The 16,074-nt window shown below is 42.0% G+C and overlaps 1 protein-coding gene across 1 annotated transcript in view; it reads left to right on the forward strand.

The window, feature by feature from the left end:
* Nucleotides 1–14,955, forward strand: part of CIB3 (calcium and integrin binding family member 3) — a 43,161-nt gene extending 28,206 nt beyond the window's left edge. Inside the window, exons 4-6 of the mRNA XM_088469005.1 lie at nucleotides 5,688–5,835; nucleotides 12,806–13,001; nucleotides 14,928–14,955. Coding sequence (XP_088325131.1) covers nucleotides 5,688–5,835; nucleotides 12,806–13,001; nucleotides 14,928–14,949 — 366 coding nt within the window. The 3' untranslated portion in view covers nucleotides 14,950–14,955. The remainder of the gene's footprint in view (nucleotides 1–5,687; nucleotides 5,836–12,805; nucleotides 13,002–14,927) is intronic.
* Nucleotides 14,956–16,074: the final 1,119 nt, after the last annotated feature.

Here is a 16,074-nt window from a genome sequence, read left to right on the forward strand (position 1 = left end):
AACAGAAACAATGCACACACAAAAAGGGAAGATAGAACCTATGGGGTCTTTTCTGTTAAATTATTTTTCTACATCATTAGGGCAGCCCCATTATGTGAAAATGAATGCTGAATAATTCATGTAATTCATCATAAATACAACTCAAGCCATTAAACATTCCTATACCATTTATTGGTATATAAGTATGTTGGGGTTGGTTCTTGATTAAAGTTTTACACCATTTATTATATTTTATTACAACATATTATTTTTAAAACAAACATTATAGCACTCACTAAGAAACATAAGCTTCACTTATGCTTCTTTCACATGCAATATATTTTATTATTTTATATGTACCCTACAACAGAACTTCAATGCAAATGAGCCTTACTTAGGACAAAATATTTAAATGCCAATATCAGAGTTTCTTGACACCAAGGGGTAAATTTACTAAGATGAGAGTTTGGGAGAGTTTGCAAACTCTGGAGAGTTTGGGCATTTTTTCCCACTCTCAAATTTACTAATTTCAAACTCGGGAGAGAGATCTCCTTTGCTACGGGAAAATACTGGAGAGTTAGCAAACTCTCTTCAATTCAACATCAGCAAAATTTGAGAACCTTTTCAGTGGTGAAGATAGGATTCTGGAATTTACCAAGCTGAGAGTTTCGAAACTCTCATGAGATGGGCAAACTCTCCTGTAAAAACTAGTGAAAAAAATACACCTGCCTGTGATCTGAGAGTTTGGCAGAAACATACACAGATCGCTGTGATCCATGTATGTTTCTGCCTGTAAATATAGAAAATAAATTTAATTATCCGAAAAAAAATGACATAGGGTCCCCCCCCCCCTAAAGCTTAACCAGCCCCAGGCTTGCCAGCATGTCCTGGTTTCTAAGATTACGGGGAACAAAATGCATATGGTTCCCCCGTATTTTAGAAACCAAGACCAGGCAGCAGGGACAGTCCTGATTTGTAATATAACGGGGAAAAAATTGCGTAGGGCCCCCCTATTTTTAAACCAGCACCAGACCCAAAACAGCCGGGCTGTAATGCCGCAGCCCGGAGACCCTTTCACCGTGGCTCCGGTTCCAAAGCATTAGCAGCCCAAGCCGGTCAGGCCAAGCCAGGGATCTCAGGGGAGGAGGGGACCCCCCAAAAAAGGGCCCCCCTCTCCCTTAAACCCAGGTTTGGTCTGAAGCCTGGGGTTCTTCCCCGCACCCCTGGAGTGTTTTGTACTGGGGTAATAAAGTGGGGATATTTAAGTAAACTGTTGTATTTTACAGTGGGACTACAGGTGCCAGCATGCCTGCCTTTTGGCACTTGTGGAACTACAAGTGCCAGCAGACGGGTGGCACCTGTACCCCCACTGTAAAATAAATAGTTAAATAAACACAAAACACACACACCGTACAAAGTATAACTTTATTACACACACCTACCCATTCACACATACTTACCTATACCAGATGTTTCTGTCCCCTTGTCCACTAGAATCCGTGTTGACTGGCCCTGCAAAAAAGATTTCAATACTCACCTATATCCTGGTGCTGGTCTCCACAGTAATCCTTGGCCTTTGTAAAACAAAAAAACGAACTTACCGCAGCATGCACCGGGTATCAGTATGTGTGATGCCACACATACTGATACCTCCCGAATGCCAGCTGACGGGACTGCACGGGATTTGCAAGTCCCGCCAGCCAATCAGCAGCCACACTGACTGTAGAGTGGCCGCTGATTGGCTCTGGCTACTGACAGTTCCCACGTGGGGCTGGTTATGCTTTTGGGGGGGCCCTACGTCATTTCTTTTTAAACATTTAACCTGATTTTTACAGGTACAACACACATGCAGAAAAACAGAAAGACGAGTATCCCCTAGCCTTCACATATCTCACTGATATGTGCAGGCTGCTAGCTCGGGAAAGATTTGCAGAGAGAAAACACTGCAATCTCGGTGAGTAATCTCATCTTCACTAGCAACTCGGGGGAGATATCTCGATCTGCATCACCATCGGACATCTCACTTTCAGCTAATCTCACTTCTTAGTAAATTTGCAAGATGAAAAACGGGAAAATAACCTGAGATTCAGCGATGCAAATCAAGGTAAAAAAAAACCCCCAAAACTCGATCAATCTCGAATTGTAGTAAATTTCCCCCTATAGTATAAATGTGTTTCTTATATTGCAAAGCTCATCCCTCATCAAAAATATGGATGACTCAATGTTTTCCTGTACTTGTTGTCAGAGGCAGATTGGTCCACAAGAAAAGAGGGAAAGGTCCCACTGGCGGTCCCATGCTATTCTCTGTCAGGCCTGCTCACACTGCCTGCTGGCCCGGCTCACACTGCCTATCGGCTGGCGCGCTTTTAGGATTTGCGTTCCACTGTGAACTGCAAACCGGAAGCTGTCATTTGCAATGCCAAGCTGGCACTCCTGGGTGCCTTTAGCCAGGAGATGTACCTTGGGCTGGTGCTTCCACATAGTTACTGCTTGTGATGGTCGTGGGTCTTGTAAGTTGTAGCCGCCATCCCTGCATTCCTCCGCCTTTCCACACTACACACTTCTGGGTGCCATTAGCCCATCTCTGCTGCATAGCCAGCACTGTTCTCATCCCATCTCAACACTGTACCCTACCTAGCTCTCACCTCATGTCAGTATTATCACCTCCCCAGGTCTCACCTCATATCTGCAGTATCTCCTCCCCAGCTCTCACCTCATCTTAATACTGTTGTCATCCTATCGCAGAACTGCACTCCTTGCATCCTGTCTCAGGATGGTCTCCTCGCCAGCTGTCAACCCATCTCAGCATTGTCCCTTCCCCATCTTCCACAAAAATCTCAGCACTGTCCCCTCCCCAGTTTTCACACCATCTCAGCACTGTCCCTTCCTCAGCTTCTACACCATCTCAGCACTGTCCCCTCTCCAACTTTTACTCCATCTCAGCACTGTCCCCTCTCCATCTTCCATGCCATCTCAGCACTGTCCCCTCCCCAGCTTCCATGCCATCTAAGCACTGTCCCCTCGCCAGCTCTCACCCCATCTCAGAACTGTCCCTTCCCCTGCTGTCACCCCATCTCAGCAATGTTTCCTTGCCAGCTGTCACCCTATCCCGACCCCAGTCCCAGCCCCAGATACATACACCCTCCCACCCCCAGAGACATACGCTCCCCACCCTACCCCACGGCCCCAGAGACATACACTACCCACCCTACCACACCCATCCCCCCTACATGAAGCACTTTAGCTGTAACGAGAGTTGGTTCAAGTCACTAAAGCCATGTCATCCCAGGAATATCAGGGGAATAGGAGATTATGTCCTAAATGCCACAAAAGAGCAATTACTGTACAAATGAGAATTAGGGTGAAACAGTTGTCACATACATATAAGATGCATTATTTGTGCCTGATCAAGGAACCAATCAGATTGCCATCAGTGTACTGGATAAGGGATACAGATTCCAAAACACAGAGTGTCAATTCAATGTCTTGTGTACAACCAAAGAGGGGTGCCAACAACTGTATATCCTGAATACTGAAAAGTGTTGTGCAATGCCAGCTTCTGAATTGAACCAGTCTATGGAGCCTTGGCATAGAAGACTAGGTCACCTAGGGTACGGCAATGTACAGAAGCTTCTAGATGGCATGGCGACAGGGATGTCAGTAAACAATTCTGAAAAACCATAGTATGAAAGTTTCATGAACGGTAAGCAAATAAATTGTCCAATAAATGTGTTTTACGAGACCACTTCAATCAAAGACATTGTATCACTGCAAAAACTTGTGATGCTAGATATGCAGCTGGAAGCATGTCAGAGACTGAACTATAGTGTTAGGTGATCAGCCACAGAGCAGATGTTCTATGAGGAGCAACAAAGGAAAACCTTGAAGGTACAGCAAAGAATTTGCAAACTTTTTTAGTTGTGAACCTCAAACCCTCCAAGGACCATAATCAAGCAGCAACTTGCGAAAGGGAAAGTTGGCTATAGATAAAGAGATTACAATTTTAGACAACAATGACACATTGACTATTGTAGACAACCCGAGTGACTGTAAAACTGACAAAAACAAGTGGGTCTTCTGCAAGAAGCTTAACACCGAAGGAAGTCCTGCACGTTACAAAGTCCGACTTCTTGTCAATGGTTGCACTCAAAAATCCGGCATTGACTATGTAGAGATCTTCTCTCCTGCCACAAGATACAATACACTACGCATTGCCATATCTACTATGTATGATTTGCTACTATACCAGCTGGGCTTTGACTCAGTCCTACTGAACAGTGAACTAAAAGAAGAAATTTACAGGGACCCACAAGAACATTACAGTAAAGATACATTTCCAGAGGGAAAAGTGTGCCTTCTGAAGAAGTCTTTGTACAATCTTAAACAAAGTGGCAGTTGCTGGTACATCATGATATATAGTGTACTACTGGAAATTAACTTTGTTCAGTCAAAAAATTATCATTTTCTATACTTCAGTTGAAAAGAGAACTATTCATCATACTTGTCTATGTTGATAATCTACTACTAGCTAGACAAGAGGACCAAATCGCCAATGTCAATTGAAGAGATAAGAAACATTCCTTGTCAGAGTGCTATTGGAACTCACACAGTCAGCCTTGTAAGTCAATTAGCAAACAACCCAGGGAAAGAGCACTAAACAGCTGTCAAGCGCATCTTTAGATACCTGAGGTGAACAAAGTTACTTAAAACTAAAGCACAAAAAAAAAACCTTAGGGCTACAAGCATTCTGTGATGTTGACTGGAGAATGATGAAGACAACAGGAAATCCTACACCAGATACCTATTTGCTATGGCAAGCACAGCCATTAGCTAGCCAAATAGAAAACAGCAAGCAGTTGCCTTATCTACTACTGAGGCGGAATATATGACTCTTACAGAATCAGCCAAATAAGCATATTGCTATCATAAACCATTTCTTTAGAAAGTGCCTCAATCAGAATATTTCATGTTACCCAAATATCTGCCATCATACGTATTGAATGTTTTCTTGCAGAAATCTGGACTGGAATAAATTTTAATGTTGATGCATTTTGTTTTGTCTTGTTTGCATAAAACCTTACATTTTCTATATGTATGATGCTCGTGTTGAATTCATGTATACAGAGACAGCTATGAGCGAGGGGGTGTTGGAGGCTTGCTCCAAGCTGCCTCTGTTTATATAAAGGCAGCTGCTGGGTACTACGACCCAGGGGCTCTCCACGGAGGTGCGACCTCCAACATGTGCCTTCTGCGCATGTGTGGCACCCCGCTGCGTCTTTCCTCTGCGTCCGGCACAGAGTACGTATGTGACGCTGAGTAGTCCCAAGTATGGGAGCCCCACAGAGACTCCAAAGTCTACTGTACCACCACCACTGGACATATTACATGTCACTACTGCATTATAGCCAATACAGTGTGTAATTCACCTGGCACACTACAACGCTCAGCTCCTGGCTGCAACTGGAGAATTCTTACATTCTGTACCTGCTGCATTACTGTTATCCTTGTGTTATCCTACTACCGTTTATGCCTGGTTAGTAAACCAGTTCCCTTGTTAAGCCAAAATGTTGGTTAGACTAACCACCATTTGCACACAGCTGCCACCTACCATGGCAGTGTCTGCCACTAAAACTGACATATATATATAAATTCTAGAAATTATTGTTTTTTATTGGCCTACTTGAAATAACCAATATATTTGATTTCAGGATAACCCCTTCCGCCAGCGGATAGCTGAAGTATTCTCTGAGGATGGGGAAGGAAACATGACATTGGATGATTTCCTGGACATGTTCTCTGTGCTTAGTGAAATGGCACCACGTGATCTTAAAGCTTACTATGCATTCAAAATATATGGTGAGTTTTTTTTAAATGTTTGTCATTGTAGTCAATGTTTATTATTTAACCCCTTCAGTGGTAAGGACAAGGGGAATCCCCCTAAGCATGGATCAGGGGGGATGAAGTGACAGCAGAATGATGAATCATGTGCTGATGTAAAGGGATGTCACGAATGGGGGTGGAGTTTATCTTACTGAAGTATAGATAACAACTCAGAGCTGGGGTATAGGGTAAAGGCACTGAATGTTGGCAGTCAGAAACTTAAGGGGACTCTCAAGGGAGGAATAATGATATATAACGTTATAGGGGCCATGATAATTACCAAATCAGCTCAGCCTGTGAGGTTAAAAGGATACATGTTTTTGGCAGACTACCAATTTTCACTGGAGCCAGCCCTGGAACCTGTGTAATTTAAGAGTGTCCCCATTTTTAGGGATTGTGTGAGTGTGTGGCCCTGACGAAGTTCAAACCTAGGCAAAAACATAATCCCAGTCAAACTACACCACCCTGCCAAATTTGGTGGAGCTAGGTTCAAAACTCTGGCCGTGCATTAAGGACAGACAGACATACATGCGTTCCCGCTTATTAAATAGATGTAGTTGATAAATGCTTTCACAAAACTGATTGTTTGTCATGGACAACTTCTCCAGTCTTTACACTGCTTGAAAGACCTCCCGCAAGCACTTTATCTTCTTTAACAAAACATTTACACATTATCCTATCTGAATCAAATACAAATTTAGTTTATTCTGGGATTAAATGCTAAAATGAAAATAAGATATTTCCATTGAAGGATTTCCGGTGGGCGGGCCATCTAATATGGCCGCTTTTTAGAAATCCTGTTACAGGGGGCTCCTCAATCCAACCTCCATCCTCTATTTCTGGGGCTTTCAGAGCTTGTCATCTGCCCTATTTTATAGCCCAAGCGAGGGGAACAGATCAATAGGTCTCTCTGTGAGACCTTATAACGCCGGAACCTGCTAGAGCCGCTTCTCTCCGGCGACAGCCCCTCACTGGGCGCGGGGAGTCGGCGGGTAAGACTTCACCGCTACCAGACTGCAGAGGGCTGGCTGGGGCTCTCCAACAAACTACACTCACTGGTGACGTTTCCTCTGGGATGCGCATTTGACCGCCAGACCCTGCAGTTCCCATGGCACCGCCCGCCCGCCTATTGTTTAGACGGATGCCGGAGTTGCTTCCCTGCTCTGCATCTATCCGGAGTGCAGTGTGTTCATTGGACCCCAGGTAGCTCTAATACCTCTGCCAGCTGGTGACGCTCCACAGACGGAGGACTCCGATATTGGCCGCTGACGCAGAGACTCCTCACCTGACCTCCACTTCACCCCTGTTACAGCATCCAGATATACTTGCCTGCCACCTGTCTTTAATCCTTTGTTCAGCCTACCTACTACTTCTGGAAATAGTGCTGGACTTACAATTTACAAAGTGGGATTCCTGCTGTTCTTGTACACTGCCGACTCCCTGGGATCCTGGGTGTATCAGTGAGTGAAGAGTGTGACCTGTGTGGCAAATATTGTTGCTCTGTAATATCTGAAGTGAGCTATCTTATACTGTATTTGGGACCCTTCACACTCCACAAAATAGAGGGTTTGAAACATACCTTTTATTGTTTAGCTTATACTACCATCTAGTGGAGAACTTTCATATCTGCAGTTTTTTTTTCTATTGTATCAGTTTATATGTCATAATACACTAAGCTATACACTGATATTTCATATTATATATTTTACGATTGTGAGATTTTTTTCACACCAATTATGGAGAAATATGTTAAAAAGACACCTAAGGCTCCTAAGGGCTCACAGACAAACGGAAGTAAATCTACAGTTTGTACTTCTGACGCGTCCTTATCACCGCCATCACCTGCAGGGGATGACTCCTCAGACGCATTGTTTGACACCAACAAATACAGCCCACTCTTCATAGAACGAGCAAAATAAATTTCTGATATCATCTCGCCTCTTCTAGACATAAAATTAGCTCCACTCACGGAAGCCATTAATGCAGCCACTACACAACTATCTCAGCACACCAAACGATTAACAGAAGCTGAAGATCGTATTTTAACTTTGGAGAATGACCTCCATGAAGTTAAATCTCTACAAGACAAGGTTGAGGACCTAGAAAACCGCAATAGACTTAATGATTTGCGTCTGATAGGCCTCCCTGAGTCTGAGGATCTTCACACCATAGTCTCTAATTGGCTTCCTGAAACCTTGGGAATAACATCTAGCTCCTCATCTTTGATGGTGGAAAGGGCCCATTGGGTAGGTCCTGACCGACAACTGACACAACAACGTCCACGTCCAGTGATTTTTAAATTATTAAATTACGTTGATAAGGTTAAAATTCTGGAAGCATACCGCAAATTCAACAACCTGTCCTATGAAGGCTCTAAACTTCTCCTGTTTCAAGACTTTTCTTTTGAAGTCTCCTCTAAACGACAAGAATTCTCACCAATTTGTAAGGACCTGTTCTCCAAGGGCATACGTTTTGCCTTACTTTACCCTGCTAAGTTGCGGATCATTCATAATGGTAAACCATATTATCTGGACTCTCCATCTACCACACAGAACTTTCCAAAATCCATGGGATCCGCTTCTCCTCATGTTTCCATGGATGACAATGAATGATTCCATTATACTAATACTGATAAGTATACTATTATGTTGCTGATTCTACTTGCAAATAATTTCTTTATGTTTTTTGCAATGCTGAATTTTCTAGTATTTTGTCTTTTTTGGTTCCTTTTATGCAATATATGCTGTTTTCAATATGTAGTGGGGGCGTCTCCGGTGGCTCTTTCAGCTCTCCTACTGTTTTTATATTTTTGTTCTCACTAACCTTGCTGGGTTTCTGTTATTATTGAGACAATCTTTTGGATTGTCAAACTGGGTACAGTTAAATTATTAAAATTTTGACAGATTATTTTTCCATTGTATATCCATTGTTATTGCAATTGTTGGGTGTATATCACATTTCACTGTATGCAAACGTATATATTACTTCTATTTTTTGGACTTCCTCGGTTTGCTTGTTGGGACGAGCTTGGGAATTTTCTTAGATTGTACCTTTTCATTTTCTTCCCTGATGTTGGAATAAGTTAATGACTAACTTGCATAAAAAGATAACTCAGGACACAGTATAAAAAAAAAAAAAGATGTCTCCATTGATCCCCCCCCCTAATTGATAACTTTAGTTACAGAGTCACAAAGATGTGAAATTAACTCACAGCAGCAAATCCATGCTGCCTTCTGTTTCGTCATTTGTTTAAGCAATTAATATGTTTATAATGAACAGTCACAAAAGTGATGTTATGTCAATGAAATGATAATCACAGCAATACTAAAATATATTACATAAGATAAAAAAACTGCTAAAATTACAACATCCAATATATAATTATGCCGATGGACCTGAAGGGGGAGGTGTAATTTAATATACAGTTATTAGGCACATTGCAGTTACCTGTTGATGTTGATAATACTTTGTATTAATCATCCACATAGAGTACAAAATAATACATACCTAAATAACTAAATAGTTTCTACATAGCAAAATCTTTGCAGTTGTCTAGTTAATGAAATGTGGAATTATAACAGAAGTGCAAGTAAAGAGCTTTACACTTTACACTAAATTTCAATAATAGTTAAAATACAGCTCCAAAACTACCTCACCACCCCTCACTTGCAATAAAATATCTCCATATGTCCTCAGAAACATACGTGCCATTCATACTGTACCTCTCCGCATTTCCCCACAGGCCACTTATATCTCCCACATCATGTACTCCACATGCCCGCATACTTCCCTGCAGGCCCCCATGTGCCACTCAGTATATCTCACATGCCCCCCACATGCTATTAAGTCCTCCTCATATGCCTTCTGCCTACCACTCAGACCTCTACACATGCCCCCCACATCACTGAATGGGATGGGATTGAAATGCTGGCAGCTGTTTAGCTGGTTCACATCCCGAGAGTGGCTACCCAACAGGATCAAGATACCCCTTACCGCTCCCTAAACCTAACCCTCCTGGGGGCAGTGCCTAACCCTAACCTTTCCCTGGGGGTGCTTAACCCTAACCCTCCCCCTAGGGGTGTCTAACCCTAATCTCCCCACCCAAAACCTAACCCTAACCCCGCTTTACTCCCTAATCCTAACCCTCCCGCCCCATTGCTAACGCTTAGGGCGACCAGGACTTACCTTCGTTTGGGATGTCATCCACGGCGTTCCAGCGTCGGGACTATGAAAGGTGTCGGTATTTTGACGCCTATCATAACTCCCTAGCCGGCATTCCACTGTTGGGATTGTGACCAGCGGCCTTGCAGCCACCGGTCCCATGACTACTGTCACGACCAGCCGGCCGATTCTCCAAATACCTCAATCTGAGAATCGCCACCAGTGACTTATGGTTACCTCAGCACGTGCGGTTACTCTAACACGGTTCTGCCACCACCAACGAAGTTAACGGGAGTCGTTAGGTTCTCCGCTCAAATCTCAATTTGCACACTCACTTACATATAGGTACGTAGCTTTGACCTCACAGGCTCGTGAATTTGACAAGAACACGGAGAATACACTGGATTAAGAATGTTTAATCCGAAAAATATTTCCAAGGTTATTGATTACAGAAAAAGGTAGTACAAATATGGACAATACAAATATATCACAAATAGGTTTCAGAAAGTAAAAGGAATTAAAAATGAAAAAGAACCCAGGGTCTTTACATCTAGACTCAGTCGTGAAGGAGACACAGGAGCATTGGATTCTGGCCAGTCGTCAGGACTCTACTTGGGCACAAGAACACTTATCACTGAGGGAGATGCATAGTTATACCCTCACAGCTGCACTAGCCCCCACCTTTGGGTTTTTCACTCTTTCATTGCTGTACACTGGGCATTAAGAAATCGGCCACACCCTTCCATATTGTCTATAGGAAGTAGGGGGTCTTGAAACAGTGTGAAGGGGTCTTTAGAAACCAATAAGCAGGTAACATACCCTACATTCTTGTCATCTCCCTTCTAAAGGATTTTATATCCCATGACCTGGCTTGACCACGTCTGACCATCTGCATTAAGGATGTTTCTCTCCCCAAACTTTATGGCCTGTAGAGAGAAGAGATGGTTATCTAGATGCCTGGTTCCAGGAAGACAAATCTCCTCCAAGCTTTGTATTCCTACAGGTCAAATACAGGACACTGCCTAGAAACCATGTTGATACACACATTTATATATATATACATTTACATGACATCATTCCTGGTGATTATTCTCTGGAATAAACGCCACAACTACATCCCCACTGGATAACCTACAGCTAAACATGGCTTAGTTTCATAGCGGGAGCCCAAAGAAAGAATGAGAGCACATAGTCTTCCTGCTCGGGTGTGCTGCATGATCTCATTGCATTGTTCAGAGCAGGTCATGTGATGGGCAAGCTAATTGTTCCTAATTATAATTTTTTCATGTTATAAAACATAGAATAAGTCAGTCACAGGGGCACAGAGCTGGGGACTGCAGGTGAAAGCTTGACACCAAGGGGTAAATTTACTAAGCTTAGAGTTTGGGAGAGTTTGCAAACTCTGGAGAGTTTGGCCATTTTTTCCCACTCTCAAATTTACTAATGTCAAACTCGGGAGAGAGATCTCCTTTGCTACGGGAAAATACTGGAGTGTTAGCAAACTCTCTTCAATTCACCATCGGCAAAACTTGAGAACCTTTTCACTCTTGAAGATCGGATTCTGGAATTTTCCAAGCAGAGAGTTTCGAAACTCTCATGAGATGGGCAAACTCTCCTGTAAAAACTCGTGAAAATTTTTTTTCCCCCCTATATTTAAAATCAGAACTGTCCCTGCAGCCTGGTGTTGGTTTCTAAATTACGGGGGAACTCTACACATTTTGTTCCCCGTAATCTTAGAAACCAGGAAAGGCTGGCAAGCCTGGGGCTGGTTAAGCTTTAGGGATGGGGGGGCCCTATGTCATTTTTTTTTACCTCTCTTAACCTGTTTTTTTACAGGTACAACACAAGCAGCTGATCTGTGCATGCTGCTTGCTCGGGAGAGTTTTGCAGAGGAAGACATTGCAATCTCAAGTGAGTCATCTCCTGCAAAACCTGCTACTCGGGGGAGAAATCTCCTGAAAAACCTGCTACTCAGCAGAGAAATCTCGTTCTGCTTCACCATCGGCCATCTCACTCTCAGCTAGACTCCCTTCTTTGTAAATTTGAGAGTCTCAGGAGCTTCAAATCACCCGAGTTTAGGTGAAGCTAATTGAGTTGAAAAAAAAGCAAACTCTCCCAGACTCGATTCTTAGTAAATATACCTAGAGGGGCGTATTAAGAGAGGAGGGGGCCCGTGTGCAGTATCTTCATCAGGGCCCCCTTTTCTCTATCCGACACTGCAGCCTCTTGCTGTGCAATTATTAGCACTAGTAGACTCCGGTGCTGTGGCCAGAGTCGTGTAGGTCTTCGGGGAAATGGTGTGGCGTAATTTTCCCGACAATTGTTCTACTGCTCATGCGTAAAATGCTGGGAAAATGGCCGCTGCTCCATATTTCTGATTTGTGGAGTGCTAGTACTGCAGATGCGGGACTCCAGATAGGTAAGTATTTAAGAAATGGCTGCAGGGTGTGTGTTGTGGGTCCCATGTGCACCGCACACCCTGCAGCCATTATAGATACGCCACTGGCTTGCACATGTTGCCCACTGCTGGTCTCCATTTAACATACTACCTATCACATTGTCCATGACATCTCTCGACTTGTCACACAACTCCTTATCCTATGTCCATCTTGTTTGCATGCATTGTCTATATATTCCAAATTCTACATGTCAGGTTCCCCATCTCATATATAACCTGTTGGCAGTTTCTGTATATATATGTATGAAGGTGCACAAAAAATAAAAAATATTAAATAATTTTTTTTTTTACATTTGAACGTTTCTTTTGCCCACATTTCTTATCTAGATTTCAATAATGATGATTACATATGTAAATCAGACCTGGAAAAGACACTTAACAAGCTTACCCGGAATGAGTTAACACCAGAGGAAGTGTGTCTGGTGTGTGAGAAGGTGATAGACGAGGCTGACGTAGACAATGATGGAAAGCTCTCTTTGGAAGATTTCCAGCACATGATCGTTAGAGCGCCAGACTTTTTGAGGTACCATAAACTATAGTGCAGCATGCTGTAAAATATCATTAAAATGCATTTGTAATTAAGATGCTAAAAACAACTATAGGCCGTGTTGCTGATAACTGCCCCCCTCCAAAAATAATTAATAATAAAAAAAATAAAATAAAATTATATATATATATATTTATTATATATATTATTATTAATAATTATTAGTAGTTATTTATATAGTGCACACATATTATGCAGTGCTTTATAGAAAATAATTTGGTCATTCACATCAATCCCTGTCCCAGCGTAGCTTACTGTATAAATTCCCTATCACTGGGACACATACACACCTGAAGTGATTTTTTTATCACTAGCCAAATAACTTGCCATTATATTTATGGAGTGTAGGAGGAAACTTAAACATGGTGAGAACATACAGACTCTAACACTGATCAGCCATGACTGGGAATTGACTATAAGGCAGTAATGCCCTCCACTATGCCAACCAGCTTACCCACAAGTATCATCTTAAATGATTAATTCTCGTTTCCTTACAAATTGCTCCAGCTTATGCCAATTAATAAACTAAATAAACAGAGAACAATGCTGATCATACTTTCTTTTTATGTGAGTTTTAAGCTATTACCCTTTTCCCTTCTATTTTTTTTTCTTTATAAGGCCATTTCATGTTTACATCTTGTGCATATCACTAGTTACTAATATTAAATGGTGCACCCACCAATCAGCTCCTAAAGACAGGTACACACTAGACGATATGTCATCAAATCCCGTGGATTGGGGCAACATAACGAGCACATCGTCTATGGTGTACCTACGGGGTCGTTCCATCGTCTGTACGTGCACGACAGAGCGACTAGCCAGCAAGGTCAATGTTGCCGGTGAATGACATATCGGACGGTCAGTCACCGGATTATGCAGTGTGTACAGACCACCCGATATATCGTTCATCAGCACCATTGGCTGTCGCATTGGGCAGTCCGCTAGTGTGTACCCACCATAACTGTCATTTTTCAAACACAGCCTGTAATGTAACAGTTAGGAGCTGATTGGTTGGTACTTTACCTTTCCCCACTTTATTTCTCACCAAGCTTTGATAAATCTCCCCCTTAAACTTAAACCATATACATTGTTCATATCACTTAATTACCTGACAAATGGTATATGGGTAACATGTTGTTGACTTATTATGTGGTTTGTATAAGTAATACCCCTTTTACACCGGAGCTAAAACCCGGGTTTTTGAAGGGTTAACCCGGGCAGCTCCCTTGTGTAAAAGGGGAGAGAGTTGGATCGCCGGGTCGAGTGACCCGGCAATCCAACCCAGGTAACTAGCAGGGTTTAACACGGGCATAGCCCGTGAAACCCTGCTGTGAGAACAGCGCACTCCGGGTCACGATGACCTGGAGTGCGCTGCTAGCCGGCTGCTTGGTCCGGCTTCAGTGGCGCTTGGAGATGACGTCATCTCCAAGCGACCACTTTCACTCCGCAAAAGCCGGGTCTATGCAGACCCGACTGCGGTGTGAGCTGCGCTGACTCGGGAATATCCCGAGTCGGCGCCGGCAAAATTCCGGGTCTAATCCGGATAGGAACTTTGTTCCAACTCCGGGTCAGACCCGGAATTTAGGTGGAAAAGGGGTATAACAGTGTCAACTGTTAGTCATATAGATCTAAGCACATTTATTATATCAAAATGTCCATTAGCCAATCCAAAAAGAAAGCCCTACAAGCGCAGAAATAACAGTCAGTATTAGTAGGCAACAAAATAGGAACCAATGATTTCTTATCAGATATAAAGCAATAGCCATGGAGGATCTTACATACAAACAATCATACTTTATCTAGAAATGACTTGTGTTTAGCTACAGTATAAATATCAATATAATCACATAATAATATAGTACAATTGATTAGTTAACAGTAAATATTTCTTTTTTTTAATAGCACATTTCATATCCGGATTTAATGTCTCCACACCCAAAGAGAAATTCTGCGTTCATGATTTCATTCTAATACATACACGTATGTGGAAATCTGACAAAAACTATTATGCTACAAATGTACCTTTTCTGGTGAATTCAAAGACTAACATGGACTAACTGAGCCACATCAAGCAACATCTAAGTGATATGAAACAAGAAATGCGGAAGTTTTCATTCAGTTGATTTAACAATTGTTCCAAACATTTGGGGCATCCTGCTGCTGCAAATAAAAAATAAAATAAAAAAAGTGATTAAAGCTATATTGTGCTAATAAGTATAATTGAGATGACAAAACTTCCAACTTTCTTGATCTGGAAATCAGGACATTTTAGGTAATCTGCTGAATCAGCCAGACCATAAGCATATGACGTAACCCCATCCCTAAATTTTGAATGCCTATCCTTGTTCTGCTGCAGACATCAGGTCCTCCAAAAACTAAACTATTGAAGGACATCCAGTGATATTTTTGGCAACCTGTCACATTTTTGGAAAATGATTATAGTACCACGGCAGACACAAACTGTTCTATTAGCACTTTGATAAGTGCAACAGCTAAGTGTAGTATTCTAGTTGAATACTCAAATGTTTTTACAAAAAGAAACTTACTTTATATTTTTCAGGAGACCAGGGTCAAATCTTAGGAAGCGTAAAATAAGCATTAATTCTAAAAACACCCAAAACTTAAAGGCTAACATTGGGAAGACACAAAGAGATAACTTAAAGTTTATTTTATATTAGAGATGTGCAGTTCGATTTCACAAATCCGATTCCACACGAATGTCGTGAATCCGAAAAAATCCAAGTCACAGTTCTGATCTCCTGAGGAGATCCGGATAAATCCGAGTCGCGATTCTGATCTTTTCGCGGTTATGAATTCAGATTTTAAATCTGAATTTTGGCTTTTGGATCGCATAAATTACATGATTTTAGCTGTTTTTAAAAACTTTTTTCAATTTTATTTTATTTTTTTTTAAAAATAACAGATCCAAAACCAAAACATTTGAAGGTGGTTTGCACAACCAAAACACGAAGATGAATCCAGATCCATAACCAAAATAAGGGGTCCGTGCACATCTCTATTTTATATACACTTTCCCTAGTCTGTAAAC

The sequence above is a fragment of the Taudactylus pleione genome, unplaced genomic scaffold (genome assembly GCF_031769625.1).
Source record: "Taudactylus pleione unplaced genomic scaffold, aTauple2 ptg000087l, whole genome shotgun sequence".
NCBI classification, from domain to species: domain Eukaryota; kingdom Metazoa; phylum Chordata; class Amphibia; order Anura; family Myobatrachidae; genus Taudactylus; species Taudactylus pleione.